This window comes from Pyrus communis, chromosome 4, assembly GCF_963583255.1.
Source record: "Pyrus communis chromosome 4, drPyrComm1.1, whole genome shotgun sequence".
Lineage (NCBI taxonomy): Eukaryota > Viridiplantae > Streptophyta > Magnoliopsida > Rosales > Rosaceae > Pyrus > Pyrus communis.
In genome coordinates, this window is record NC_084806.1 from 27877899 (window position 1) to 27895934 (window position 18036).

Sequence of the window (18036 nt, forward strand, 5' to 3'; positions counted from 1 at the left end):
GAGCAACTTCCCAGTGGGTCACCCATCATGGGATTGCTCTAGCCCCTTTCTCGCTTAACTTCGGAGTTCCCATGGAACCCGAAGCTAGTGAGCTCCCAAAAGGCCTCGTGCTAGGGAGAGATGGGAATATACATTTAAGGATCACTTCCCTGGGCGATGTGGGATGTCACAATCCACCCCCCTTAGGGGCCCGACGTCCTCGTCGGCACACTTCCGGCCAGGGATTGGCTCTGATACCAATTTGTCACATCCCGGTCCGGGGCGGATCACTTCCCGGGCCCACTCCACCACCGTAGCACGATATTGTCCGCTTTGGGCTTACCATTCCCTCACGGTTTTGTTTTTGGGAACTCACGAGCAACTTCCCAGTGGGTCACCCATCATGGGATTGCTCTAGCCCCTTTCTCGCTTAACTTCGGAGTTCCCATGGAACCCAAAGCTAGTGAGCTCCCAAAAGGCCTCGTGCTAGGGAGAGATGGGAATATACATTTAAGGATCACTTCCCTGGGCGATGTGGGATGTCACATTGTGGGCCAAGTAGTCTACTAGAAAGCATGGCGAAGGATTTGGGCCTTGAGGCCTGATAGTTGTGGATTTAGCCATTCTTCAGTGGGCTACTCTACTTAACTCACGAGGGTTAAGATGAAGGAATAAATTTGTTTATTTGAAGATCATTTGAGTAACACATGCCTAAAAATTAACATTAAAGGCAGAAACTATTCAATATATTGGCCATGATGTTCAAGGCCAAGTGGTGAACCAAAATTTAAACCTAAAGAAAAGAGGAAGGAAATGATAGTTTGTTTTATACCTTTGAACAACACTAGGCTTTCACAAAATTTTAACTCAAGTGAGGGCCTTCAATCTTTGTTCCTTTGCTCCTTGTGTTGTGTTGAATACAATCCCCAAGTTTCAAAACGATGGAACCTGTAAACCAATTACTTGGAGTACACATATATGGCTTTGGGGTACATTGTCCTAGTCTTCAATCTTCTTCTAATGTTACCATTATCTCAACCGATCCCTTTGAGTACATGTGAGAAAGGAAACACTAGGCCTTTGGGGCCCAAGAATTTTAGCGCTTACTAAGCTAATAGATTGCGCATAAATTTTTCTTTTATAAATTATATTTTACCACCTCAACTTTGGGTCACATAACCAACCATACCTCATCTTTTGAACATTGGAATGGCATACATCAATTTACGAATTCGTTGCAATGTCAGACCTTCATTTGTAAATCTGTCAAATTGATCGTTAAGTGATGACCATGGTGCAAAAAATATATAAAAAATCCTAGAGATGACATGTAAACTTTTATCCACAAGAGACGAGAATGCCCTCATTGAATTGGTGTGGCCCACTTTTGTTTACTGTGCAGTTCAACCATTAAGAAGACTTGAGCTGCTGACCATGACTTCTCCAAACTCTCCTGCCCATAGCAAGGAAAAAAGTCAAATGTATTAAAGATAGGCTTAATAACCAAACAATATCTTTAAAGATTTCCTTATTGACGACCAACTCAATCAAGCAAAGAATCACCATCAAATCCAATCAAGGATTCCACAAAATAATTCCAAGATATTTATTAATTAAATAATATGTTCAAGATTATTCCTCAAGTATCTTTAAAATATCCCAACATCTTAAAGATATTATCCTATTGTATCTAACGGATGACACAATAGACCAAATGGACGTTGACAAATGGCATAGCAATCCCTACACATGTGACCGACTATCTCCCTATAAACACCTATTCTCTACCAAATTCTGGTGAGCTTTGCTACGCAATTAAGCGCTAAACTCTCTCTTTTTAGAGAAACTGACTTAGGCATCGGAGATCCATTGGTCGACTCCCCGAGCAGCCTTTGGGTCTATGGTTTTGGTCTTTGATCTAAAGTGTTTAATTATTTTGTAGGAACAATTCATCATGTTTAAAAACACCGGATATTTTCTGCAACAAATTGGTGCTTTTCATTAAGACTGATTTAATTCTCATTTGAAGGCTTTAGCAATTTCTTTTGAAATTTTCGCCACCTTTAATTATTCTAATGCTCCCAATCTTTGAATTTTAAATTCTTTGGATTCATCCTTGGAGAAAGGATAAAATGGTTAGAAATTTGAAACCACAACAAATGGAACACCCTATGTACTTGGACATGGATCAGAGAATGGAGACCCTGATGTGGCTTTCCACCGCCGCTCTTCATGGCTAAACTATGGGACTGGGGACCCTTGCCGCCACCACGAAGCACTGCAACATCCAACTGAGGGAGCCAAACGACTCAAGCCCACTTGTAGGAGGCCCAGTGCAAGAAACAACTCCAACAGTAGCCATAACTTGTAGAAGCCCGTACAGAAGGTCAAACCTCGCAAGCCATGGTGCAAGCCCAGGACAGGCTAACCTCAGCCATGCAGGCAGCCTAATTTTATTAAAAAATGCTACTCTTACCACATTTTTCATACCATATTTGTACTACCTCTTCTAATAGAGATCAGACCTACATATGTTGGTGAGTCCTACCTCTATTAGAGATGTGGTACAAATGTGGTATGAAAAATTTGGTAAGTGTATAATAACTCAAATTTATTTCGTGAGACGTATTCAATTGGGATTTTGAGGTATTTTAATTGATTTATAAATTCATAGATTTTGATGGAGTTTAATTGATTTGTAAAGGTTTCATGTAAACTTTTGGTTCAATTCCCTCGAAATACCAGGGGAAGTTGTGAGATTTGTGATTGCTTAAATACACTAAAAAATCTCTCAAATTCCTCAACTTTTTAAACTTTGTAAATCAATTCCTAATTGAGTAAACTTTGAATGTTATAAACTATTTTAAAATTTTAATTGAATACACTTTGAATTTTAAAGAATCACTCAAAGATCCTAATTGAATACACTACATTTATTTTAAAAAAATTAAAATTTCAATCAAATACCCCTAAATTTTTATTAAAAAAATTAAAATCTCTCAAAATTTCGAATGAGACTACTCAAGAAGAGCGAAATTTTAACGATAATTCTTTTATTTTGTTTTAAAGAAAACAAAGAATAGAAACAAAAAGAAAAAAAAGTTTTAATTTAAAAACTCCACATTAGAGTCGTACATTACACACAAGGACACATCTCACTAATCATTTCTTATCTTTCTCTTTCGCTTTCTCTCTCTGCATTTCTCTCCGTCCGTGAGTCTCTGACCATGCAAAGACAGTCACTGGGCGGGTCACCGGCGTCGAAGCTCCACCAGACACATGGCGGACCCAACGACCAGACCCTCACCGTCGTTGACTCCCCCAAACGCAATAAGGACCTGTCAGTCTTTTCCACCACCGCCGCCTCCTCCTCCTCCTCAATCTCTGCTGCCTACCAAGACGACGAGGATCACAAAGCATCGAAGCCTCACCGTCTGTCGTCACCGCCGCCCATCACACCACACAAATCCATCCACGTTATCCCCGTCCTCACTCTCTTCTGCTTCCTCATCCTCTTCCTCTTCTCCCACATCCCCTCCCAATCAGGTACACTCTTGATCAGTCAACGGCTCTTAGCTCATCTCTTCCTCATTTGAATTCCAATCGTGACCGTCCGTTTTGTTCTCCTTCAGATTTGGCTCAGTTCAATGGCTTCACTAAACTGCCTGGATCGGCGAAACGCGTAGGTACGCAATGCAGATGAAATCATTCTCAATCACTCAATCCTGACCGTCGGTTTTTTCATTTCTTAAATTTGTTTTTTGGCTTATTTTTTTTTTGTTTTGTAGTTTCTGCCGACAGCGAAATCGATGACATCGGGCGATTTATTGACATCCGGAAGAGCGATGTTTTGGCTATCCGCAGCCTCCGGAATTTGCAGGACACCCAAACCCAAAAACTCGTCCCCAGATCTCGCTCTCATCGAAAAATCGCCGATTTTTAAGCCGCATTAGCTGGTTCTTTTCTCTGCTGTAATCTCTACGCCACTGCTGTACTGCAGTCTCTCCGTCGGTGGTCACATACGGATGAACTCGCACGTGCCTCACCGTCAGCATCTGTTCGCACGTGCGTCTCCGCTTGCAGGACAGAGGCTTAAGGCTTAAGGCTTTCGTTTTCTTTTATTTTTTTTAATTTTTTTAAAACTATTTTTGGTGTAAAAATATTACATAAGCGCTTGCGTCGCTTAATTTATAGAAAGATTTCGAACAGAGAAATAACGTGATTATATAATTTATATTACTTACAGTTGTTATTTGTTTTTTATTAATTTTTTGAATCATCTGAGTGTGTTGTATGTATTTTTAAAATTTCTGCAATACAATCGATATTTTTAAGAAAATATTAGAAAAATCAATAAAAGATATGAAAATGAGGGTAAAGTTTAAATTTCATATTAAACTAGACAAATTCTTAAATTTAGGTTAAAATTAACAGATATTATCAATATTTCTAATACATTTATTAAATATAAAAAAAAAATTATATTTCATTCAAATCAATGTTTGACGTGTCACATCCCGGCCCAAGCAGGACCACTTCCCTAGCCCGACTCCACCGTAGCACGATATTGTCCGCTTTGGGCCCCAACCACGCCCTCACGGTTTTGTTTTTAGGAACTCACACGAGAACTTCCCGATGGGTCACCCATCCTGGAAGTGTTCTCGTGCGCTACTCGCTTAACTTCGGAGTTCCAACGGAACCCGAAGCCAGTGAGCTCCCAAAAGATCTCGTGCTAGGTAGAAATGTGAATATACATTTAAAGATCACCCCCTGGGCGATGTGGGATGTCACATGACGACCTTAAAATTTTATTTTAAATTTTTATCATTTTACAACCGATTTTGTTATCGGAATTCAAGATATTCATCAATATTTTTACAAATTGAAAAAAAAAAAAAAAAAAAAAAATTTAAACTTGCGCTTGGTGGAGTACAGCTGGATGTTCGCAATGGACCGTTTTCCAGCTAGAAAAATGTACTAGTGTCCTGGGTGGTGGGGGTGGGAATCAGGTGTCGTTGGCATAATTTGCAACCGCCGTTAACAGCGTTATCATATCGTGGCAACTGTTTTGGTCACTGAATTCAATAATTGATTTGGTACTCATGCAAATCATTGAGCCTGGTACTATTACACGTGTCAATAATTTTTTTATGTTTTGTAATTTGTAACCGTTAGCTAGTAGCTTAAATAAGGTCGTTTTCCATAGGGATTGAATGAATAATTTATCTAAATACCGAATCTTAATTAATTATTTAAAAACAAAGATTGGAAAATGTTGATTTTGAATTTAAAAATAATAAAAATGAATTTAATTAAAAACAATTAAAGAAATTAACTAGAGAACAATTTAAAGAAAATGAATTTGTAAAAGCCTAGGATTTCGTTTCCCCTTAACAATCCTATGCAATTTTATCAATTACATAAGAATTTCTACATATATGCAATTTTATCAATTGCTTATGAGTTTCTACATACATGTTTTGAATGTTAGGTTTTCCTAATACATATTTTCCTCGTGATGTTCAAGCGAAAACGTATATCTAATATGCAACCCGTCTGTGATGTTCAGATCAAATATAAACATGTAAGACTCATTAAGTTTTGTGAAAACCCTTTGAAAAACCGTGTAACTCTTAAGAGCGTGATGTTCGCCTTAAGTGAACTTACAATTACTAATCACAAGAAGCCTTCCTCAATTTCAGGGTGATGTTCCAACAGAAATTGCATCAAATTACTTGTCTAAAAACCCTAATGGTCGCGAATCATTAAGATAATTAGATAGTTTAATCATGGTGATTAATAATTCAAAGCAAGCATGCATCCATTCATAAGCAAATTAATAAAATCACATATTCATGCTAAGGCTCATGGCTTCACCCTAGCAAAATAACTAATTACAAACAATCACAATAAAATATTATTAACAACAAGGATAGAAAACACCTAGAAAATAAACTTGAATTGTCAAAGGCTTGTGCGTGCATTTCCGCCTCTCCTTCCCTTCTAATCCTAACGACTAAAAAGTCTTATTTATAATACTACAAAATAAAACCCTAAAAAGTCTTAGAATAAAACTAGGAAACATAATAAAATAATAAAACAGAAAATAAAATGTTTCCTATTTAAACTGAAATTCGGACTTCTTAGAAAATTAGACTTTTAACCAACCAAACTAACTCCGATGTTTTGGCTATCCGCAGCCCTAGGGAAGAAATATAATGACGGAAAATTCTGAAGCCAAGGCACCAAAGGCAAGCCAGACTCGAGCCCTAGTCGAGGCCAAAGTGGTTGCTTCAATAATGCAAGCCCATGAGGGGTGAGCATCAACCCATAGTCTAGATAGGGCCCAAACCATTGGATTTAGTTGGTGCAAGGCCCCAAACATCTCAGTAAATATAGCCGAGATACTCATTGCTTCGGTTATCTCCACTGCTACTTGCGAATGATATCTTCCTTTGCTTCCCGAGAACACAATATTCTCAAAAGTATTAGTCAAACAATCATTGTGGTGAACGACCCTGCATGAGCGATTATACTACAATTTACTTGTACTCTTGCTAATATTTTATGTGATTTTAACTCTATTTGCGCAGGTACTAAAAATCATATCACAAGCTGTTGGATTTCCAATGGCTATTTTTCTAGGCCATTGGATTTCTAACGGTAAAAAAAATTTCAACTCTCCTCCAACGACTAAATGACGTGACACAATCTGGACCGTTTGATTTTTCGATGAACACGTTCTTCGGCTTTAAAAAATGAAAAATGTTGTCATTGGCCACATGTCACAATTTGGACTATTGGATTTCGATTTTTATTTTTTTTTGTAATCCAACAATCCAGATTAATTAAGTTAATAAAAACTATAAAAAATTAATTAAAAATCTGAAAAAATAAATAAAAAATAATAATTTTTCTTCTATAAATACCTAACCATAATCTTCCACCTTACACCACATTTCAACATATTCAAATACTTTTAACCAATCTTTCTCACAAAATTTTCATATCCTTTTGTTTTCCCAAAAAAAAAAAAAAAAAAAAAAAAAAGGGCTAATGATCCAGGTTCTAATTGGTTAATCTTTTAAGATGTTACGTTGTGTTCTAGCTTGGTTCAAGCTACTCAAAGTCGTTGGAGAACACTCAACCAATCACTTACTTCTTGGAGAGACACCCTAGCCTTAGCCAATTCTAATATTCAAAGTAGCAAAAATTTAGTGGATCAGGTGATAATATATTATTTTTTTAGTTTGTATTATACCCAAATTGACATTAACTACTTTGACTATAAATTTTTCTTCTCCCGCATTTTGTACACACTTCTGCAAATGCTCCATATGAAATCACTTGCAAGATAGTATTAATATTTTACTCATAAAGGAGACCCATAACACTAAAAGTATCATTCTTTTGCCTAAAGTTATGAATCATGGTTGCAAACAGCAATCATGATTTTGTTGAACAAATGTCGTTGCATTCTAAAACAACGTCTAAAGTAAACATCAGGGTATGCACTTGAGACAAAATAATCGTCCAAGAGATCTTTACTTCGTTGTTTCCTCCTTCTATTGAGGTTTATGGAATGCTTTGGCTTGCAGATCTCACTCACAACTTGCATGACAGGACGGGTGACACACCTCGACCTAGGATGTCTAGTAGGACTCCGAATCGAGCTGTGTTGGCCAATACCTGGAAAGTGATGAAGTCATAAAGTGTATGGATATGGAAGATGTGAATAAATTTAAACCTAAAAGTGCCTAAATACAAGAGTGTGCGGTGAGCAGGTATGAACCCATTTCACACGTGATGACAGAGCATAAGTACAGTACAATAAAATAGGGTGAGAATTATACCATCGATGATAATCGCCTACACCAATATTTGCCAATAATCCTTGTCGGTATGAAAACTCTGCTACTAACACCTGGATGAGCGAAAAACAAAGGTGAGTGGGCCTAAAAATAAATCTTTAATAATAAAAAAAACCTTTTGAAAGCGTTATAACCCCAAACTGTAAAATCCGTATAGTTCCCAGAAAATAATACTACTACGTAGGTATAAAAACCAATGCACAAAAGTAGCGAAAACTGAAGTATGCCATGTCATAATATCTCAGCAATAATAAATGTAAGCAGGTGTGAAACCAATATAAAATAGTATGCCAGTCGGAGTCACCCAACGTGACTTGTACGACTGGACCTGTAGCTCATCAATATAGGCTAGCACACAAGTCGGAGTCACCTAGTGTGACCTGTACGACAAGCTAGGTATAAATATGTACGCTCAAGTGCTACGATCATGTGAAAACTGTGCGATAAAACGCAGGTCACCTATGAGTCGGAACCATCTATTGTGGTATGTACAACAGGCTGGCACCAGACTTGGATCCAAGGTGAGCGTGCGGTGCAGAAAGTGAACAATCACGTAAAGGCTGGCCTTAGCCCAGGGTGAGAGCACTAATACCGGGGTGCAACCATGATAAGCGTTAAATAAATGTGTGCATACCAATGCAATACAACCACATAATACTCACCTGAAGCTTACCTGAGTCTCCTAGCATCACACAATACAATTCATAAGTGTAACACTGCAATATTTAAAATGTAACTTACTTACGACATGGCAAGCAAAGTATAGTTCCATATAAAAAAAACGTTTCTGGAAACTGTAAAGTTTACACACACACACACACACACACACACACACACTATAAAAAGGAAAAAGACCCATTTTCCTGAGGTCCGCACTACAACTCCCTAGCACGAATATCAAGGCATCATGAACAATCGTCGCCTAGAACAAATATCAATTCACAACTTAGAATTCTTATCGATAGAACATGTAACTTACGTAAAACACATCCCCAGGGACGTTCTAGAATGATTTGAAATTCATTGACCAAAAGTCAACTATCAATCAAAGGTCGACAGTAGGGTCCACAACCCTACGTAACTCAATCTGAAAGATCCGTACCTCAGATTTCCGATCCGTAACTTCTAAAGATCCACATTATGCTTCTAAAACATCATACTAAAATTTCATTACGATCCAACGGTTGGATCTCCGCCAATTGCAAATTAAAGTGGTGGTCAACGTTTTATTTTATGAACTAACAAATCCAATTTGGGAAGATCCATAAGTTCCAGCTATCCTCAAATATTACGTTCTACAATGCATTAAAGTTTGGTGACGATCCAACGGTCGGATCGTCAAATCATATAATAATCAAGTGATGTACCTTAATCAAACTAGGTTCACAATAATCAAATCACATCATACAGATATCAAATCTGAGGTCAAGATATCAATTTAGCGTAAAATAACATCAGCGGCTCACTAGCCACGTGCCGCCGCACGCACCACCGTGGGTGGCGGTTTCCGGCGAACATAAACCCAATTTTCCGACCAACTCCAAAAATCACCAAATTTTATAGAAATGTAGATCTCAATGAGTAGAGCAAGTGTCATACTTGTGACCAAGGCCAATTTGGCCGAGAAATGCCCCAATTTCACTCGAACCCACTGAAAACCCTAATGTTTGGGTGTCCTTGATTCGACCTCCATACTTGCTCCGATGCCTCCTTCACTACTTGGGCTTTGTTCTTGAGGTTTAGTGAAGCCTATTGGTGATGGTAATTGATTGGGTTAGCTTCACACTTTGGGGATTCATCATCATACACCCACACACCCTACCATCGGGTTTTCCCCAAAACTAGCACCAAAATCCTCCTAATTTTGGGTGGAAATGGAAGAGGGAGAGGCTAGATGATGATTGGGAGCGGTAGATTGGTCCATATCGTCTGAAAAATGGTGGAAAGGCGACGGGAAGTCGCCGGAATACGGGTCGAGTCACGATTTTGGGCGAGGGATCCGTGATCCCGTGCCCCCCTCTTATATCCCTTCCCTTCCTTTCTTCCCTTTCTCAGTGGTCCTCTCTTTTCTCTCCCCTCTTCTGATTGGGTGTCCCGCCCCTCCTTTCTCTCCTTTATATTTCATCTCCACCCCCAATCTTTTCTTCCCTTTAATATGGGCCACACACATGGCTTTCCAGGTTTTGCTCCAAAATATGGAGCATTCTAGAAAATAATAAATTTACAATTTTCCCTCCACTTCATTCGTTAATAACTCCTTCGTTATTACTCCAAATTATGTTCCGTTTATGTCCACGGGTTTGTAGCGACGAGTACCACGAGGATACACCAAGAAAATGGATTTTACGTGACTCGACAAGGTGGTCAACAAAAGTCAATGCATTTGCCTCGAAGGGCATTTTCAAAATCTCACATTTTCAAATTATAAAAACCATAGTTTTTTGGGGACAGGTCATTACAACGGGAATGTGAGGCTCTCTCGCTTCTTGCTTCATCATCTCTCCTTCTACATTGTTCATCCTCTTCCTCTTCCATTTCTTCCACCTCATTTTCTTCCTCTTGGAGATCGAACATTTCTTCTTCTTGCTCAACGATGTCCCACAAGATCCTCGAAGAAGACGTTGTAAGAACTCCAAATTTATAAACTATTAAGAAGGATTTTGAGTGATTTTTGATTTTGATGTGTGATTTCTTAGGATGGGTGGTGGGTTATATGGACAAAAAAGAAAGGATGAGGTTGTAAATAATACCATGTGGCACACCGTGATTGGTTAAAAATCTTATCGAATATATCCTTAAGGATACTAAACAAATAGTGACATGTGGCATGATGAGATTAGTTAAAAATCTTATCGGAAATCTATCCTTTACGATTCTAAACAAGTAGTGACACGTGGGGCGACGGAATTGGTTAAAAATCTATTCACAACAATTGTACTATTGGATAATGACACATGACATGATGAGATCAGTTAAAAATCCTATTTGAAATTAAAAATAAAATTATTTTTTATTATTTTATAAAATAAAAGATACTATTATTTTAATACGAATTGCTTGAGCTATTCAATTTAGGGATGGAGATGCACTTGGGCAGTTACTATTCATTTATTGGGATTAAGTTACCTATTGCCCAATGATGCGTTGCTACAATGGAAGTTTGGAACTGCTTTTAGGATGGGCTTGCTTTGGCTAAGTTCAGTTTGTGATTGCTTAAATATTTATTTTAAAAGAAGCTTATTAAAAAATTTATAATATCAAATGCATTTGACAAAACAGAAGAAAAAGTGATTTTTAAAAAAATTAGCGACAATTTTGATTCTTCAGTGAAAGGCATCGTATTCAGGTCAATTTCCTTTTTGTTCTCCTTTGAAGTCTTTATTTCTTTATTCCCTCCATCCTCATCATCAAGGCTCTTAAGGACAACCTTCATAACTCCCGATAAAATAGAGTGTTCTTAGACATTAGTTAAATTGATGTCCTACCCCCGAATCCAGGGTTGGTAATAAAAATTCGAACTTGAATCCAAAACGTGAGTTAAAAACTAAATAAATAAAAGGAAATTGAAACGGGTTGGAAAATAAATTTCTTCTTATAAAATAACTTATAATTCGTAAACAAATCAAGAACTCTTTACAATTCTAAAGTAAAAAAGATGAATAAACTTTCTCTACTCCAATCTAATCCATCTCATCATGCCTACCCTCTTGAATGTTTAATTCGTAAACCTGCATAATAATAGAGGGATGAGATTCAATAGCATAGTAGGGACATAACCTTATCACAGTAAATTGACAATATTAAATTAAGTGTCATGAAATCATATAGCCAAATATCAAATTATTATTGATAACAATGCATGTATGCAATCCAACCTCTTTAGCTACACCTGTTAATTTATATAATAAAACATGTGGACCTGCACGTCTCATTCCATGCATTTTACCACTGTAGTGGTGGTTCAAATGTTCTATTATAGAAACCAAAGCAATCCAACCTCTTCAGCTACACCTGTTAATTTATATAATAAAACATGTGGACCTGCACGTCTCATTCCATGCATTTTACCACTGTAGTGGTGGTTTAAATGTTCTATTATAGAAACTAACCCCCTTACGATATCCCAAGTTCATAAACCCCTTTTGGTAGTCATCTCATCTAATTCATAGATCTCCAGCCCAAATCACCCACATCAACAATTATCCCGCCGATATCCTATTCTAATGTGCACACCGGGCTCGCCTGGAACTGGTTTCACAACGAAGAGATTCAACTACACAAAAGATCCTTTCTAACTACCTTTATTTCCCGAATTCCAATCTCAACACTGAAGTTCCAACCACATCAACATGAATGATGCACAAATAATGTCATTTCATATTTCACATGTATCACAATATATTCTCAACAAATAACATTTCAGCAATAATTCCATAACCAATAACAAGTAAACACTTAACTGAAGAAATTAGCCAATTAAAATCCAATCACATTAATCAACCAAAAGGATCAAGAATATTATAACACTTCACGAAATTTAATAGAATCAATTTCCGTAAAGGTTTGCCGTATTTCCCCTACCTGGATTCCAAAGCTAAAATAAAAATCCATGTCACTACTAGAATAGTTAAGCTCCACGTACTTATCTACGTCACTACCGAAATAGTTAAGTTCCACATACTTATTCACGTCATTACTAAAATAGCTAAGCTCCACGTACTTATCCATGTCAATAGCTAAGTTTCACATACTTGAGGAAGCTCTTTGATCGCTCATAACACCATATATTTCTTATATGGTCTTTTATTTCCTAATCTCTCTCTAACTCACACACATATATATACACATACATACATACATATAAATATATATATATATATATATATATATAAAATACAAACTAATGTACTCTGCATGGAAACTACATGCAACGTACAAGATAAAAAGATTTGGAGGAATTGAATGAATAACAATGAAAGGTTGAATGCTATTTATGGTAGACAAAGTCGGCTATAAGAAAAACAAATGGGCTGAGAAGAAACTTGAGAGCAAAACACGTGGTTGATGACTGATGGATACAAGGCCAAGTGGCAATCCATGAAAAGCTGAGTGACACCTCACATGATGAAGTGTCGTATATTTCATATGGGCACATGGGAAATTTATGCAGTTAAAAATTAATCCAACTGCTATAAACAGAAATTTACTTTAAAAATTTTATTAACTTCAGCTGTTGGATCAAATTTCAACAGCACATATTTTCTAAAGTAGTGGATTAGGTGTCCTGCATCAAATTTCCTACATCACCTAAATCTTTGATTAGTTGTTGGTTTAGAAGTATGAACGATTGCGACGGCCTGGAGACTTTTACTGGTTCTGAAGGTGTCCCACATCACCCAAATCTCATACAAGTTGGTACTTCAACTTAGTTTTGCTGATATTGTTAGCTGTGCATCTCTTATAGTTTGTAGCAATATGGTGTTGTGTTAAATTCGGAGGAAATCGAAACTCTTTATTCGAAAAAAGAAATGTCTTAGAGTAGAGTTGTATGGTGTTCTTCATATCTAACAAGTTATAGTTAAAGTGTTGAGTGTAGTCGAGGATAAAGGAATCCGATACAAGTCGAGGATAAAGGAATCCGATACAAGTCAATGGAGCAAAAGGAGAGAGAAAGCTGGAAGGAATCGGTGAGAAAGATGCTTCCACCGAGTGCTTCAATCCCTGAAGATGCTGCCAATCTTGATTACTCTTTAGCCATGGAGTATGAGGGCCCTCATGTCCCTTATGATGTACCTAGGGTCAAACCCCTTGATGTTAATTCACATGGAATCCCAACTGCAGATGCGCTATCTGAATCACAAAGATCGGTTACCAGTACCGATCCACCAGTTATTGAACCAATGCCTCTGCCAGTGTCTCGTATTGCTGGTGTCACAAGTTCCCCTACTCAAAGTCCAAGGTTATCGGGAAGCTCAGAATCTGTAGTGTCTGTCTTGCAAAACCCAGATTATTCTTCAGCCTCACCTTCAGCCTCTCCAAGTACCCGTCTGAAACAGGTTGCCAATGAAGTAAAACAAGCTCCAGTTGTCACTTTTAATACTGTGGATAGGTCTCAGAGGAGAGAGGTTGATGCTGAGAAGCCGGCTTTCCAGCTTATGTTGGGGTTTCTAAGGAGAAAAAGAAGAATAAAAGTAGAGTTTGTTACCGTTGCCGAAAAGGAAAATGGGAAACTAAGGAGTCGTGTCTGGTTTGTGATGCTAAGTACTGCAGCAATTGTGTGCTTAGGGCTATGGGTTCCATGCCCGAAGGGCGTAAGTGTGTGACATGTATTGGTCAGCCGATTGATGAATCAAAGCAGTTAAAATTGGGTAAAGAGTCAAGGGTGTTGTCCAGATTGCTTAGCCCATTGGAAGTTAAGCAGATAATGAAGGCAGAAAAAAGAGTTCAGCCAATCAGCTTCGGCCAGAGTAGCTGATAGTGAATGGGTTCCCTCTAAAGTCAGAAAAGATGGCTGAATTACTTGGATGCCCCTTACTTCCCCGGAATTTGAAGCCTGGTAGATATTGGTATGATAAAGAATCTGGTCTGTTGGGAAAGGTGAGTTCATATTTGACATCGTTTTTTCCCATTTCTGCTAAAAGAAGGTACTGCCATGAATTCCATTGTATATCTCAACTTTTGATTTGACAGGAGGGAGAAAGACCAGATAGAATCATGAGTTCAAACCTAAATTTTTCCGAGAAACTCAGCCCAGATGCAAGCTATGGAAACACTGAGGTTTATATCAATGGCTGAGAAATTACAAAACTTGAACTCAGGGTGCTAAAGGTATGTCTCGTGAATTTCCAATGAAAATATTATTTCGTTTTAAAGTCATAAGGTGTAACTTTTAAGCTTGTAGAAAGCAACTAGGTTTTAGATTGCCCTTTAGTCTGTGCTCTTACGAATCTGGTATTCCATTTCATATGAGTGTTCTTGTTCTTTTACGTAAGGATCATCACCATGCATATAAGAGCTGCATCACATGGTGAGATTACATTTATGAGATTAAAAACAATAGGAAGTAAAAGGTGACGCGAAGCTATAATCAGCAATGAGAGTAAGTGTTCAATGGAAGTTAAAAGGTTTCCTATACATAGGAACTTGATGTATATCAGTGAAATCAGGGACACAGTTCACATTACATGCATGCCACGCTGAAGCGCACTGTTGGTAGTGCGTAATGTATTATGAATACTATAAGTTCAAAACTTATTTATTATTATAACATGATAAGGGCCCCTAAATACTTTGTTTGTCTAGACCTGACATTTTGGACCCGACCCGTTAATATTAGTATTTGGGTGGATGCTTAACGGGTCGGGTCGTTAACGGGTGAACCCATTAAATAACGGGTCACTTTGGGTCAAACCGTTAGACCCATTAGCACCCGTTAGTTGAGGATATTTTAGTAATTTCGGTCAAGTCTTAACAACAAAAAATAAACTCTATGCAAAAAATAATAATAATAATAATAATAATAATTGTTAACGGGTGAAATGGGTCAGGTTTGGGTGATCCGTTAGCTTAACGAGTTGGGTTTAGATGATCGGTTAACTTAACGGGTCGGGTTCAACCCGACCCAAACCCAATAAATCCGATCCGTTTACAGGTCTATGTCTGTCTTTAATGCTTTTGCTGCAAATCGATGTAACGCCTTTACTCTAATATACATCTTTACACTGTTAGGTAGCAAATGTGCAATGTCCGTGTGACACCCATTTTTGGGTCCATGATGATGGACGCTCTTAGGAAAAAGGTCAGAATAATATCAGAGGAAATATTTGGGAGAAGGTATGTACTGGAAAACTCAGTTGGATTTTTCTGAGCCTATATTGATTATGGCTGTCTTTATGAAGCATATTTATTTGCTTTATGTTAGATAGGCAACTCCTCGGTTTGTCTGTTCCCTATTCTCTTTGCCTGTGCCTCAAGGTCAACCTAATGGACCAAAAGATGAGGCTAGCAATTATACCACTGTTCCAAATTATTTGGAGCAGAAAAAAGTTCAGAAGCTGATTCTTCTTGGACTTCAAGGGTCTGGGACCAGCATATCTTCAAACAGATGCAGCCCTTTATTAAAAATCTTTGTACTGTGATTTTCTATGAATTGCAGTTACTATGATTGATTGATAGAGTGGGAGCCCTGGAAGTAAAAGAAAAAAGAGAGCTTTGAGAATTTATTTGTTCTTACAAATAAATGTTTTCCCTTCACCGTTTCCTAGTCCTGTATAAGTTATTTGGAGGGCAGAACTTCCTGTCAGTCTAGAGAACAAATAAGTGCATATGTTGTTTTATCTAGTCATAACCATGTAATGAGCAGAGTTGTCAGAAACTAGACGAGAACAAGTCACCTTAAAGGTTCAAATGGAATGGAGAGTTCATTTAGCTGACCTGATTCCAGAGCTGAGCATCTTTGTTTTGTATGTGTATGTTATTTTGGTAAATAATGAGGTACGCAACTATCTAGGATTTGTGGAACAAAAGTTTGTTTGATTGCTTTTAATTGTTGATTAAATAAGGGATCACATTATCTGTTGGCAGAGATTGCGAATGTTATCATGTATCTTATTCACAAATGGGTCCAGATGCTTAAACTTTCATGAGGCACTTTTTTTAGTTGGTTTGTTGCTTTACTGCCTTTGATAGATTGTTCATATGGGTTTTGAGTATTATATTTAAGGTTTCATCCATCTTTCTGTTCATTTGAAATCTCATTTCCCGACCTTGGGACTGATTTACGAAATAGCTATTTGGATATAGTCAGAGGCTAGGGTCTAGGGATGTCTAGAACCTGCACCCCGTGTTACGGAAAGAGTAAATTTGTTCATTGATGTTTAGTCCATTAGGTTTGTAACTGAGGCAGCCAGCCTTGCATTTGCTCTACACATTTGTCTGTTTTTCATGAGTGCCATTTTCAATGGAATTTTGCTCTAAACTCTAAACTCTTATAGATCTTTTTAATACTAGTTTTTGTAGCTGGTGTTAATCAGTATTTTTCTGTGGTCACTCGGTAGGCCAAGTTCTTGTATGGAAACAAGTTTACTTCAGAAGAACTGCAAGATATAAAGCTGATGATCTAGAGTAACATGTACAAATATCTAAGCATTTTGCTTTATGGACGAGAGCGCTTTGAAGAAGAGGCCTTGTCTCGGATGGAAGGACGCTCTCATGATCAAAACGCTGAAGCAGGTACTTTTGCAAATACAGATACAATATTGAATTTTCAATTTTAACTCAAATTTCTACTGATTAATTGCTTCAATCATGTTGTTCTTTTTATTCCCCAGTTGTAGTTGAAAGTCACTCATGCTTTGTTCCCTTAATAGAAATTTCAAGTAGAAAGGTTATTAATTGTAATCTTTGCTGCACTGCAATATAGTGGAAACTAGTGTTGAGAATGAGTCCTAGATTGATGGGAAGAGGGACCTTGTATGAGCTTATAAGAGGTTGAGCTACTCCCTCTACTGCCAATTGCTTTTATGGTGGAACCACTTTTTTCATGGTATCAAAGCCAGGTTGTCCCACGTGTGAAGCCAAACGGCCACATGTGTTCCACGTCACCCCGTTGTGTTGTCCACTTATTAGGCTCAAAAATTCGCCATACGTGAGGGGGCATGTTGAGAATGAGTCCCACATTGATGCGAAAAGGGACCTTGCATGAACTTATAAGAGGTTGAGCTACTCCCTATATTGCCAATTGGTTTTATGGTAGAACTCCAACTTTTTTCAACTTGTATATGCATGAATCAATTGAGCATTTATCAGTAGTAATGGAGGAGGAACGGAAAATATCATATATGTTGTTGGACTTTAGTGTAGAAGGGAGTACTCTCAAACTTTTCTGATGAGTGTTCGTTGCTCTAGAACATTTCCGTCTATCACTATTCTTTCCAAAATCACTCACAGAATTTTTCTCCTTGCAATAAATTAAATAGTAAATTCTTGTGGTTGATTCTAGGATTGTGGAGTAAGGTTCATTTCGTTGTCCTTAGATATTCATTTATCTTTAATATTCTTCTTTCATCCAGAGGATCGATATGTTGGTGGAGATGACTGTAGAATCAGATTTAGCAACGATATCCGATGGGGAATCATATTTGAGTCTTTAATCCCTAATTTATAGTGGGTATGTTGAAAATCAATG

The 18036-nt window shown here is 37.6% G+C and overlaps 1 protein-coding gene and 1 pseudogene across 1 annotated transcript; both read left to right on the forward strand.

Annotated features, from left to right (window-relative positions):
- The first annotated feature begins 3134 nt into the window (after positions 1–3134).
- On the forward strand, positions 3135–4184 carry LOC137732232 (uncharacterized). The gene is made up of 3 exons (XM_068471535.1): positions 3135–3525; positions 3612–3665; positions 3768–4184. The coding sequence occupies exons 1-3, from the start codon at positions 3207–3209 to the stop codon at positions 3920–3922; spliced, it is 528 nt and encodes a 175-aa protein (XP_068327636.1). The 5' UTR covers positions 3135–3206; the 3' UTR covers positions 3923–4184.
- Positions 4185–13499: 9315 nt separating this feature from the next.
- LOC137732933 (extra-large guanine nucleotide-binding protein 3-like) overlaps positions 13500–18036 on the forward strand; it is an 11670-nt pseudogene continuing 7133 nt past the window's right edge.